Source organism: Sinohyriopsis cumingii, chromosome 10 (assembly GCF_028554795.1).
Source record: "Sinohyriopsis cumingii isolate HCF-2022 chromosome 10, ASM2855479v2, whole genome shotgun sequence".
NCBI lineage: Eukaryota > Metazoa > Mollusca > Bivalvia > Unionida > Unionidae > Sinohyriopsis > Sinohyriopsis cumingii.
Genome location: NC_142970.1, coordinates 103,565,846 through 103,579,180, shown reverse-complemented (window position 1 = coordinate 103,579,180; position 13,335 = coordinate 103,565,846). Strand labels below are relative to the sequence as shown.

Here is a 13,335-nt window from a genome sequence, read left to right as displayed (position 1 = left end):
GTGTTGCTTTGCTATAAACACAAAACAATGCCATTCCTTTCTTTCCATCTTCCTTTCCTTAGCCAATTATGCATAATATATAATTTGGTTAATTTATCCAGATACTTTACAAATGATGCTACATTTCATTATCAATCTGTACATTTATATAATCTCCAATAATGAAGAAAAATTAAACATGTGATTATTAAGTAGGTTTCATATCATCAAGGAAAAAATCTCGCTTGAATAATTGTAGTGATTATGATCCTGTCTGGCTATTTGATACTGAAAACAAGGTGCTGTACAGATAGAAGTTGTTACTACAGTGAATTCATTAACTGAAAGTACATTAAATTTATTCATTGAATGTACAGTAAATTCATTACCTGAAAGTACAGTAAATTTATTCATTGAATGTACAGTAAATTCATTACCTGAAAGTACAGTAAATTTATTCATTGAATGTACAGTAAATTCATTAACTGAAAGTACAGTAAATTAATGAATGAAAAGCTCAGTAAATCCATTACTTGCTAGTACAGTAAATTCATTGGCTGAAACTACATTAAGTTTATTCATTGAATGTACAGAAAATTCATTAACTGAATGTGCAGTACATTCATTCATTGAATAATAATAATAATAATAATAATAATAATAATAATAATAATAATGACCTTATTTAAAGAGGGTAACACAATTAGCTAAGAAGTAATCTACCTTGAGGCCCTCATACAAAGGACATTTATTTATTTTAACTGCATCTCTGGATATATTGGGTTCGGAAGAAGGAAAAAGTGGGCATTTCTAATCTCAACTGGAATACTATTCCAGAACAGAGTTCCAGAGTATTGGAAACTTTTTTAAAAAGTAACTCCTTATTTGATTTGGGAATTTTATACTGCTTGGTAGACATATTGGATCACAGGTGGGGAGTATTACCAGGTAGCCTATACTGGAATAGTGATTGCAAATATCCAGGAGCACTATTATTGGATATCATGTACATTAGTTTGGCTTTCTCAACTGGATTGGGCTATTAACAGGTAATATTTTTAGCTTGCCAGCTAAATTTTCATTGCTTTCTTTCTGGATTGATATTAGCCCAAATGCTCTTTTTTGAAGATGTGCCAGCTTTTCTATGTTTGTATCATCTGAATTACCCCATACTGTGTTACAGTAGACTAAATAGGGTTGTATGTAACTGTTATAAAATAGTTTTCTGTGTCTTTCAAGGAGAAAATGTCCTATCCTACTGAGAAGCCATAAACTTCTTAATGTAGATAAAATTCATTAGTTTATAGTACAGTACATTTTTCATTGACAGAACATTATATTTATTCAGTGAATGTATATTAAATTCATTCTCTGATAGTTCATTAAATTCATTCATTGAAAGCACATCAAATTCATTCTTTGATAATACAGTAAATTCATTCATTGAGTGTACATTTATCAATTAATTCACTAATAGTATAGTATTTTGTTTTTGAAAGAACAGTAAATCTGTGAATTGAAAAAAACAGTAACATTAACCTTGATCTGCTATTACATAATAAACATGTAGATCAGCATTAATGTCTACTAAATTAGTCCTAAATGCCTAGACCAAGACCTGCTGGCTCATTACGAAATGGCAGATTTTGGACTATGTTGCTTTCAGTTGACTTGTCTTACTTCACAGAATATATGGTATTTCCTTGAGATGCCTCTTCCAACATGCACACACACACGCACGCACGCACGCACACACACACACACATACACACACACATGTGTGTGTTTTGGAGGAGGCATCTCAAGGAAATACCATATATAACATATACAGTGGTTCTCCTCTATTAAGGTCACTTTTGGGATTATTACATGGTCTTGAAAAGTGATGGAATCTGGTGAGAGACACAAATACTAAAATTGCACTAAATGGATGCAAGATGTTGTTTTCAGATCAAGAGATGGCTGCTCAGGGGCATAAGCAGCCTGGGAACCAGTGAACTTTTATGTAAAAGATTTGTTTCTAGAAGGCCTATAATTACTAATGTAAAACCTGGGGCTCATGATGGTGAGTAGTGTGTTATATTGGCAACTCCAACTTTGTCTCCATCTTTTGAACCATCTGTATACAGGGACATATGGCTACAATAGGAGGCTCCAAATGTATTGAATATATTCCAAAAAAGGAGATGATTCACTGAGGATGTTTTCTTTTAGTTAAGATCAAGTGTAGTTTTAGGGATATTGATAGCAAAGTTAGTGCTTTTTGGAACACAGATAGTTTTGCAGTATGTCTAATATTGCTTTTTTTTCTAAGTGAGGACAAAGTCATCTGCCAAAAGGTGGAATGAAGTTTGGTTTCCAAGTTTCCAAAGTTCGGTATTTTGAGCCTAAAGACTACATCATATACAGGATTAGATGGATTTTTGAGGAAGGCCCAATTTTATTTGTCTCGGATAAAGTGATGGTTATTTTGCCTCATGATGGAGGCTTTCTGATTTCTGTAAGGAATTAAAAAAATGCATCATTCAGGAACTGACCATTTCATTTTCATGAATGTGTGGGTATGTTCTTTATGACCATGATACTTTTTATTTCTTTTATATTGCAAGTCAATTTTTTGCAACTAAACTAATGAATAGAACAATTTTATGTTTTCCCACAATTCTGAGTAAGACAATTTTGACAGGCTTTTGGGGGTCAAACTTTGGTTTCTCCAAAAAAAAAATCCCAAGCCCTTTCCCAAATAAAAGGTTGGTCCCTTAAATGGAAAGATGACCCTAAAATAGGTATTCTTGCAGACTGGGTTAATTTAATGTTCTTCTCTTAAAGATAAAAGACCCTGTTCATGGCCAAGCAGGGGCATTTGAAGTTGTGTTGTGAAGTCCACTAAACAATCAGCAGGGTGTGATGACCAGAGGTCATGCTCATTACTTGAAGCAAAAGGGTGGGGAATGTGATGACAGTACACAAGCAATGAGATTAATCTATGTTTGTAGTCAATCTTCTCTGTTACTTTGCTTGAGAATCTGTCTATGAACAGGTTAAGTGTCATGCGGACATTACAGGAATAAATACTTTCTCATGGACATGACACATATGGAGACTGCTATCATGAAGGCTGAGACAAAATAGCCCTGTCACTTGATTACAATAGATGATACCTGCCTCAGTGAGATGTTCCTTTATTTTAGGCTGAGACAAAATAACCCTGTCACTTGATTACAATAGACAATACCTGCCTCAATGAGGTGTTCCTTTATTTTAAGCTGAGACAAAATAGCCCTGTCACTTGATTGCAATAGACAATACCTGCCTCAATGAGGTGTTCCTTTACTTTAAGCTGAAGGAGGATCATCAGAGGATGTGAAAATCATCACAAAGATTCTATCCCTTAAAGGGCCAACACATGCAGTGACCTGTTTGGAATCCACTCAGAATTGTCAGCTTTCATAAATTATTTTTAATAAAGTAATATTCCCTCATTATACAAGTGTCATTTAAAGGTCCAGTCTGTGTGTGGTAATTTTTTTTACAGCCATGAATTTGAATAGCAAGGTGAGCAAGTGACTACTGAAAGGAAACTCTTTATAAGACTTCTATCATGTTATAGCTATGTTTGTTTGTTATTGTTTAAAATGGTAGAACACTGAGTCTCATCTTCTGTGTTTAACTTCAAGCCTCTACACACTTAACAAAATTTGGTTACATTTCCAAGTCTGAAGAAAAATTACAATAGGAAAAGCAATAACACAAAACCAGTTTTGACTTCTGAGCATATTAGATTTATTTCCCTTGAATTCAATTACATGTCTGTCACAATTATCTCCCCTGCACCATGCCAGCTATATGTGTGGATTGCTAAATCTACCATGGATCTGGATAATTATGATTTCCAGTGGTTAATTTTTCACTGTTAAACATAATGAATCTCCATTTCAATGGCAACTTGATTAAACTTAAAGGACATGGGACTTATAATAACAATGTTAAGAACAGCTTACTTCTGAAGAAAAATAGACAATCTGATATAGACTATTTTCTGTACATTAAGACACTGTAAATATTTGGACACCAAAATATTTTTACAAACATTTTCAACTTTGTGCCCCTTTAAATTTTTGAGCATCATTTTAATAGAATTTACTTACACACTTACTTATATCTTTGGTCATAATTGTAATTTGTCATGTATATTTGATTTAATTTATATTTGTTTATAATATAAATATAATTGTTTGTTTGTTAGTTTTAAAAAAAAAATTATTCTATTGTAATGTAACTTCATTTACTGGGTTTGACTTTGTCCAGAAATTCAGTTCACTTCTGTTTGACCTGACTGTTTTATGTAAACAACTAATAATATAAACTTTGTAACTAATGCTGACCTAGTTCCTGACCTTGATTCAGAACCAGCAAGAGTTGAAGTAATCAACTTTTCTTATTTTTCTATTCTTTCTCATAAAGTGAAATCGAGGCCATACTTGGAGTATGTGACAAATAACATGTATCAATTAGGTTTTTCCAGAGGATTGACCCACATCCGGGCATCTGTTTTGCATCATAGCTAGACTTATTATTGATGTTTTGAGAAATAATAATTATTTGCCTTAACACTTGAGATGTTAAAAGTGTTTTATGTTATGACCAGTTTTTGGGGTAATTATTTTGTTTTCTTCAAATTATTTGAATTCCAAGAGATTATTTTTCCCTGGAAATACTTGTGCTCTAAGGACAGTTATCAAAATTTACACAGAATTTAAACACTGGAATATTTTTTTCCTCGATTAAACAAAGAACTGTTGATACATCAGTATGACACTGACCACAGCATACATCATCACCTACCATTTTGGATTTCATCTGGGTTCAAACTCAGTTTCATTAGGACTTTTTATTACTAGGACTTCTAATTTTTTAATTCTTGGTTTATTTTTAGATTTGAGTCGTAAAATCATAAGTTCTTTTTCTCATTTTTACCTTGTTTTTCTAGGGAAATAAATTATTTGTTAAATTTTACAAAGCTTGTTGTCATCACTCTTTTTGGTTACATAACAAATTATCTAATCATGACAGAGAGATTAATACAATTTTCAGAAAATGGAGGAATGCTTCCATGCTTATTACCAGAAACAGTGCTAGCAAGTAAAATGCTTAAAATTTAAGAGATCCATGTTTCACTATTGATTAGGTTGCTGACACTGATATAGCGAATTTCACTTGTTTAATTTATATTAGTTACTGTAAAGGAAAAAAGAATTAAATCATAACAACATCTGTTACTGTACTTATTTACTGTATACTTACTGTAGAGGAGAAAAATCATAACAACATTTGAATGATATGCCATCCTTTATTAAACAGAAAATTACTCAAATAAAACCCTTAATTTTACGTTTTTTTAAAATGCTTCCATTTTGGATGTTACTAAAACCTGCACCATGTCATGTAACAGATGCAGATATATCTATGAATGAATTTCTGTAGGTACTAATTTATTTAAAAGTGAAACCAGCAAAAAACAGATGCGTATTTTATGGGTTTAATATATTGTCATAAATTTACAAGCAATTAGCTTTACATAAATATTGGTACCAGACCACACAAATTGAGATTGGAGCTCATTGGTTCTGTTAGAGGGTTGACACCAGTTGCCATATCATTGGCAATATTTATTCTTGACTCTGTACAATGTAATTTGAACTGGCAGAGTAACAATTTAACATGTAGTAAAGGTAAATTTTATTCCTACAACTAATATAAATACTGTATACAACCATGAATAAGCAATGATTGTTCAGTAATTTGTTTCCTGAGGCAAAAACTGCAGACCAACTAGTATTATTTAAAACCAATATTATACCCTGAGCCTGCCATTAAAAATTATACCAATGCTTTAAATATCTGTAAGATTTTGTTTGCTACACGTGACTATGTGTTTTCTAATATGCTTGCATTTATTGTGGACTGAAATAAGCAAGCATTGTTTTTTTTTAATCCATTAATGTACATTACATATAAATTGTGATTAAATTGCTGTATGACTTCAGGCCAATGTCATATGTCATATGATGTGAGAGAACTTGCCAGTAGCTTCCTTTGGGGCAGTGGTTCTTACAGATTCATTTCCTCCATCAGTCATACTGGCCACCATGTATAGCCTATAATGTGCTGAAAAAAATGGCATCAAACCCCCAAAACATCAACAACATATCAGATGATGTCCTATGTTTGGATTTGGTTTGTTTAGGCTTGTCATTTTTCATTTATTTGTTTCTTTTGGACACTGAATGAAATATTTTGTACATGTTTTCAAGCAGCAAAGTTGAAATAAAATTGTGAGCCATAAAATCCAAATAGAAAATATAAATATAAATCTGGGCAATATTTGGGACTCTTGTGAATATGAAAAGACAATAAACTGTATGACCCATGGTCTAAAACACTTTTAAACATAAAAATCAAGCACAACCTCAAAACTATAAAGTCAGACATGATACCTGTCATACTTCTACATCACTGAAATTTAGCAATCCAGGAAAGGGATCAAAGATGGGTAAATAATATTGAAATTTCAATGAATCAAACTCCATTCTAGTTAAAATTATGAACTGTCAAACATTTGGCACTTTGAGTTTCAGCTTGATTCTTTTTTGCTTTGAAAGTTTGGGTTATTATCTTTCATTGCAAGACAAGAATGTTCAAACAATCAGGAACCTTATGATACCCTCAATATAGAGTATGTTCAGCCAATGTGGGTATGTGAGAAAGCTTGCCAGTAGCTTCTCATGGGTCGGTGATTCTTTCCGGCGGTTTCCTCTGGTTCTTCCTCCACCATTAATACTGGCCGCCATGTATAGCCTATCCTGTGCTGAAAAATGGCCTTAAACCCCACAACAACAACAAAAACAACAATATAGAGTATGTACGGTATTGTCAATCTGGACTTGAAAAGACATTATCATTACATTATGACATTATCGATAATGTGTCACTATCATAGTGCTATGAGCTCAAGCAGATATTGTTCTTGTCTTTGACTTGTGTTTTGGTATTTACAACAACTTGGACATAAAATGACTTTGTTGCAAATTCTTAATCTATTTAAGGAAAGAAAACAATAATCTTGTTACCAATATATTAACCACAAAAGCAGACATGTGAAAGAAAATTATAAAACCAACAAAAACATATCCAGGACCTTGAGAAATCTTCCATGATATATATGATTTGCTATGGACATGCTTTAAATCAACATTACAGGCTTTCAGTTATAAAAAACTGATATGATCTAAATAATTGTGTCACACTGACAAGTTTCACTCACCAACATACATTTTTCTTTGTGTATTTGACAAAAGAAGCCTATCAACAGACACTTTTCTTTGTGTATTTGTCAAGAGAAGTCTACCAACATACACTTTCCTTTGTGTATTTGACAAGGGAAGTCTAACAACCTACATGTTTCTGTTTGTGTTTGACAAGGGAAGTCTAGCAACATACACTTTCCTTTGTGTATTTGGCAAGGGAAGTCTACCAATTTACACTTTTCATTGTGTATTTGACAAGGGAAGTCTAACAACATACACTTTTCATTGTGTATTTGACAAAAGAAGTCTAACAACATACATTTTCCTTTGTGTATTTGACAAGGGAAGTCTAACAACATGCACTTTTCTTTGTGTATTTGACAAGGGAAGTCTAACAATATACACTTTTCATTGTGTATTTGACAAAAGAAGTCTAACAACATACATTTTCCTTTGTGTATTTGACAAGGGAAGTCTAACAACATACACTTTTCATTGTGTATTTGACAAAAGAAGTCCAACAACATACACTTTTCTTTGTGTATTTGACAAGGGAAGTCTAACAACATGCACTTTTCATTGTGTATTTGACAAAAGAAGTCTAACAACATACATTTTCCTTTGTGTATTTGACAAGGGAAGTCTAACAACCTACACATTTCTGTGTGTATTTGACAAGGGAAGTCTAACAATATACACTTTTCTTTGTGTATTTAACAAGAGAAGTCTACCAATTTACACTTTTCTTTGTGTATTTGACAATGGAAGTCTACCAATTTACACTTTTCTTTGTGTATTTACAAGGGAAGTCTAACAACATACACTTTTCTTGTGTATTTGACAAGAGAAGTCTACCAATATATACTTTTATTTGTGTATTTGACAATGGAAGTCTACCAATTTACACTTTTCTTTGTGTATTTGACAAGGGAAGTCTAATAACATACACTTTCCTTTGTGTATTTGACAAGGGAAGTCTACCAATATACACTTTTCTTTGTGTATTTGACAAGGGAAGTCTAATAACATACACATTCCTTTGTGTATTTGACAAGGGAAGTCTACCAATATACACTTTTCTTTGTGTATTTGACAATGGAAGTCTACCAATTTATACTTTTCTTTGTGTATTTGACAAGGGAAGTCTAACAACATACACTTTTTTGTGTATTTGACAAGGGAAGTCTACTAATATACACTTTTCTTTGTGTATCTGACAAGGGATTAATCTGTGTAAGTTTGATAAATTTGTAAATACTCAAGAAGATGCTATTTTATGGACAATTATTGACAGGGTACTTTTTCCCATGCTTCTGTGTAATTACCCCACCAGTAGATAAATATTCAAGTAGGGGTAGCACAGGCAAATGCAGATCAATCTGTAAATATCTGAGTGATTATGGATTACACACTCTGTCTATATCCAACTAATGCTATTTTGTTTCCATGGCAACATAAATAGTACCGAATGTTCAAAATTGAAAGTATCAAAAGGAACATCTACTGGTTGAAACAGATCAAACAGACAGAGAGATATGATCTGAAAACTAAACTATTCACAGACAGACATACAGATGTAGGGATACCTATATCCCCCAATATTACATACCTGGATGATAAATGGCAAGTCATACTAAGGTGGCACTAAATTGTAATTTACCTTAAAATTATGCTGATATAAATAATATCTTAACATCAGTGGTCATACACACCCATAATCTCCATTTCCTACAACAACTTTTTAAAATGAAAGAGAAAGAGTTTAGCTTAATTAATCCAGTAGTGAATGGAGGACTTATGGCACCAAGGTTTAGGCAGCACATACAGTCTTTTTAATGCACTCAAACTGCCAATTAAATTTTTAAAACTTCAGGGCAAACCTAAAAAAGATCTAAACTTTACTGAGTTTAAAATATTAACTTGAACTATAGGATATGTATCTTACAATTTTGTTCAATGAAAGTTTAAAAATATTTTTTGCAATCATATTCTTGATATTTATCTAACATATCTGGTCATCCAGACTGAAAGAGCAGCCAATAACAGGAATCATCAAGTCTATCAATTGTAACTACATGCTTTTTGTGGATGACTTGGTGCAACCGCTAGAGGGCCTGCTCTACTGTCCCATGCAGGTTATGATTGTTAACCTTGGGTAACTGCTAATCACACCTGGTCCCTGTGCTGCTGAATAAACTGACCAACACTTGCATGGTAATTCCTTCCATGTATTTGCACAATATTGCAGAATAGGGTTAACATTTTAACAGCTTTAACAAATCTGTAAAATTTGTACTGTATACATTCAAAATCAAAACTGGTCACAGCTGTTAGGACATTCAAAATTTGGAAAATTTGACTTTTATGGTCAGTCAGGGACAACAAACTGACCATACTGCTAGAGCAAACAGTTTGAAGCAACTAATGGCTTGCCAGTATGAGGCTGCATATACCAGTAGTTTCTAACCCATAACAGCTGAAATTTGTTTGGCACAAAATCTTTTTGGCAGTCAGTATCGGTGATGTTTACTAGGGAATACAATTATTTGTGCAAGTTACATTTGATGTGAAAATTGCTTACCTTGTCCATTTTCATCACTGATAATTATCTCTGGAAAGACTGCTTTCAGTGATGGCCTGGCCCGACTGATGGACTGAAAAGACCCTGATAGGCCAAAGGAACTGTACAGTGATGGGTCATAACCACTATCACTCTCATTGTCCGCTGGAAGAAAAAAACAAAAAAACATGCAAGATGATATTATCATTAAACCTGTTAACAGTGACAACTCATGAGAAAAGGCCAAACTAACTTGTGTACACAAGTGACCTCTGAATGCAGGTTTACCTTTCAAACTTGGTTCTTGAACAAATACCATGTGCTGAGTACCATTATTATTATTATTATTATTATTATTTCAAACAACTGACATAATTTCTGATTTAAACAATTCATCATACGTAAATTATGGTGCAAAAGAAATTTGTTAATAGATTTTTTCAAAACTCTCTCAAACTCTCTCTCTCTCTCTCTCTCTCTCTCTCTCACACACACACACACACACACACACATGTATTATGCTTTGGATTGTATACATAGTAAGATAAGCAGACCCAAATGATCCTCTGCTAGTATATAGCACAAGAAGTCAGGCGTCTCACAAGTAACAGACCTTAGCTAAAAATAGAATAGTCATCCCAATGAGTGACAGGTCTCCTTTGCAGAAAGACTTTTAATGCTTTTTAAGACAAGACAATGTTCCTTCGTATGTTTTGCTTGACAGATGATTTTCATTTTTTGCATTATAAACAAAATGTATGAATAGATTTCCACCATCTTAATCTTCAAACTATTATTATACAGCAAACGTTGTTGTTGAATTGGTCAAGTGTAATAAACATAGAATAATTTGGGGCAAAATTTGATCTCTATTAATTTTCTGATGAATACAATTAGTATGGAAATCAGCACCCCCTCACTACCCCAAGACTTGCCCCCCTCCAACTCACAAAAGGTAGCTTTATGAACAACAGTTAACCTTGAGAATTTAGCCCCAAAACAAATTAATAAGCAAGTGTGTTGTTTTCTTCACATTCTTTAAATAACAATGTAACTAAGAGATTAACCAGTTTTTCAAGTTACACTGCCAGATTTAATTGAGTATAGTGACATAAGGCATGTGTATATATCAATTCATATGACTTGTCTTTACCTGTGTGTATGATTGTGTGTGTATTTGAGAGAGAGAGAGTGCTTTAGGTTTTGAATGTAGCTTTAAAAAATTTTCAGTTATATCACTACAATGTCTGCAGTGTGGCAGTTTATAATGATGTCTAGCACTGGGGCATCATGCCACAGACATTGTAGCATGATGTCCCACCCAGTCACATTATCTTGACACCAGGCCAACCAGTCCTAACACTAAGCTTGTAATGCTGAGTGTCAAGCAAGGCACCTGCTAGTACCATTTTTATAAGTCTTTGGTATGACTCAGCTGGGGTTCGAACCTGCAACCTTCTGCATTCAACCACTCTAACCACTTAGACCACTGGAGCAATCCTATAACAATTGTTTTCTAAGGAAAATGAATACTTTGTATGATCTATTTATTCTAGTGATTTATCCCAGTATTAAGTAACCACAGCTTGCTTCAGAAACTTCTGTATAAAATGTTCTTTTGATGTCAAAAGGAAGAATAGTTTGTGATTGAATCATTTAACTGGGCTGAATCCACATGGGGTCCTGGTGGGTGGGTGGGTGGGTGTCAGCCAAACCCTGTTTTCCTTTTAACATACTAAAATTTTCAATGAAAATGTTTTTCTTATTTTCCAAAATAGCCAAATGAACCACTCCATTTCTCAAAATCAAACCCCTAGAAAAATACCTGACATGCTATGATGAAGAACTGCTGTTAGTGAAGAAGAGCCATTTTGAATGGCTTCAATGGAATGAACAAGTCTTAGTCTTAAGTTAGCAGTTGTAATTCAGTTGGTGGAAAGTTGGACATGTAATATAAGGATAATGGGTTTGATACCTGCCCAGACCAGTCCAGATCTGACTTGAGGAAAGACACAATGCTCCCATTTCCACTACATGATAAGGCAAATAAAGATATAAAAGTACCAGAAAAAGCACACAAAAAGCAACAACTAATTGAGAGAAAGATAAAAAAATATTTTTCCCTGAGAAAGAAAATATCCAAGGCTGACTTGTACTTAAAATTTAGGCAAGTTAGGCAAGATATCTCTTTTCTTTCATTCTTCATATGTAGAGCCTTTGGAGAAATGTCAACAGGAATTGTATGTTGTCTATGCACACACACACAAACACACATACACTCACGTGCACACACACGCATGCATACACATGCACATACACACACACACACACACACACATCATAAGAGCTTTCAAAAGATTTGGACACTATGTTGTTACTACATTGTTTTTATGATTTGGTCATTTGTAGACAGAGGCTGAGGAAGAAGAAACCTTAGATTGATGTGGAGTAATCCATGTATAAACCTTAGAGCAGAGGTCATGTTGCAATGTTTAATTTTTTCAAGAATACCATGATGTCTGATGCACATGGTCATTTTGCTTACATAAGATATTTTATATGTCTTCCTTGCATATTATTTAGTTTTCTAAGTCTTCAAACATTCTTTTCAACAACAGTTCATTTTCATATTATTATTATCATTATTATTATTATTATTATTATTATTATTATTATTATTGTTATTATTATTATTATTATTTCTGCCCTTGCATAGTTCTAAATTGAAAGAAAAACCCTGACCTGGATATATGATCTACACAGACTATCTGAAACATTCATTAAATAGGTTTGTGCCTGAACTATCTTGGAAAAGAAAAATAACTCTGTAAAAGCCAATATACTTAAATATAAGAGTTACCCCTCTTTTAGTGATTATTTTCCTATTGTTCCTCACCTTTTTAAGAAAAGTGACACATGCTCAGTGTTTTCATCAGTCTGTCCATTCATCCATCACGATTTCATTACTGCTCAATAACTTTAGAACAGTTTTTGAATAAGCAATGAAACTTGGACATTTTTGTATCATTCAAAGGTGACACATACCAAATTATGGGTGAAAGTCAGGGTCAAGTCCCAATATTTTAAGTTTTCCATCTCTATCTTCCTTCCACTCTATAACTTTAAAACAGTTTGAGATGAAGGTATGAAGAAATATATATCATCACCAGAAGGTTTGTTATGTAACACTCTATCAATATCATGATTTGATATTTGATATGTTTTCAACACACCTTCCTTTCTGCTCCATAACCTTAAATCTGTTTGAGATTAAGAAAAAATTTAGCATGATATAAGATGCATCACTAAATAGTGTCTTGCATTTCAAAATGAGAGTCCTATCTTCATTGTCAAGCTCATAGCTCTAAATTTTCAGTTCTATCACCCTTTTATTTATGTTCTATAACTTTCAAGCTTTTTGAGATTAGGGATAAACCATGTATATATATATATATATATATATATATATATATATATATATATATATAT

The 13,335-nt window shown here is 33.0% G+C and overlaps 1 protein-coding gene across 5 annotated transcripts in view; it reads right to left on the bottom strand.

Moving 5' to 3' along the window:
- The window catches only part of LOC149790748 (uncharacterized), a 253,054-nt gene that overhangs the window by 135,982 nt on the left and 103,737 nt on the right, over nt 1-13,335 (bottom strand). For all 5 annotated transcript variants that reach the window (XM_089972803.1, XM_089972807.1, XM_089972808.1 and 2 more), the window contains one exon: nt 9,868-10,011. In XM_089972803.1, the coding sequence (XP_089828929.1) occupies nt 9,868-10,011 (144 nt within the window). The remainder of the gene's footprint in view (nt 1-9,867; nt 10,012-13,335) is intronic.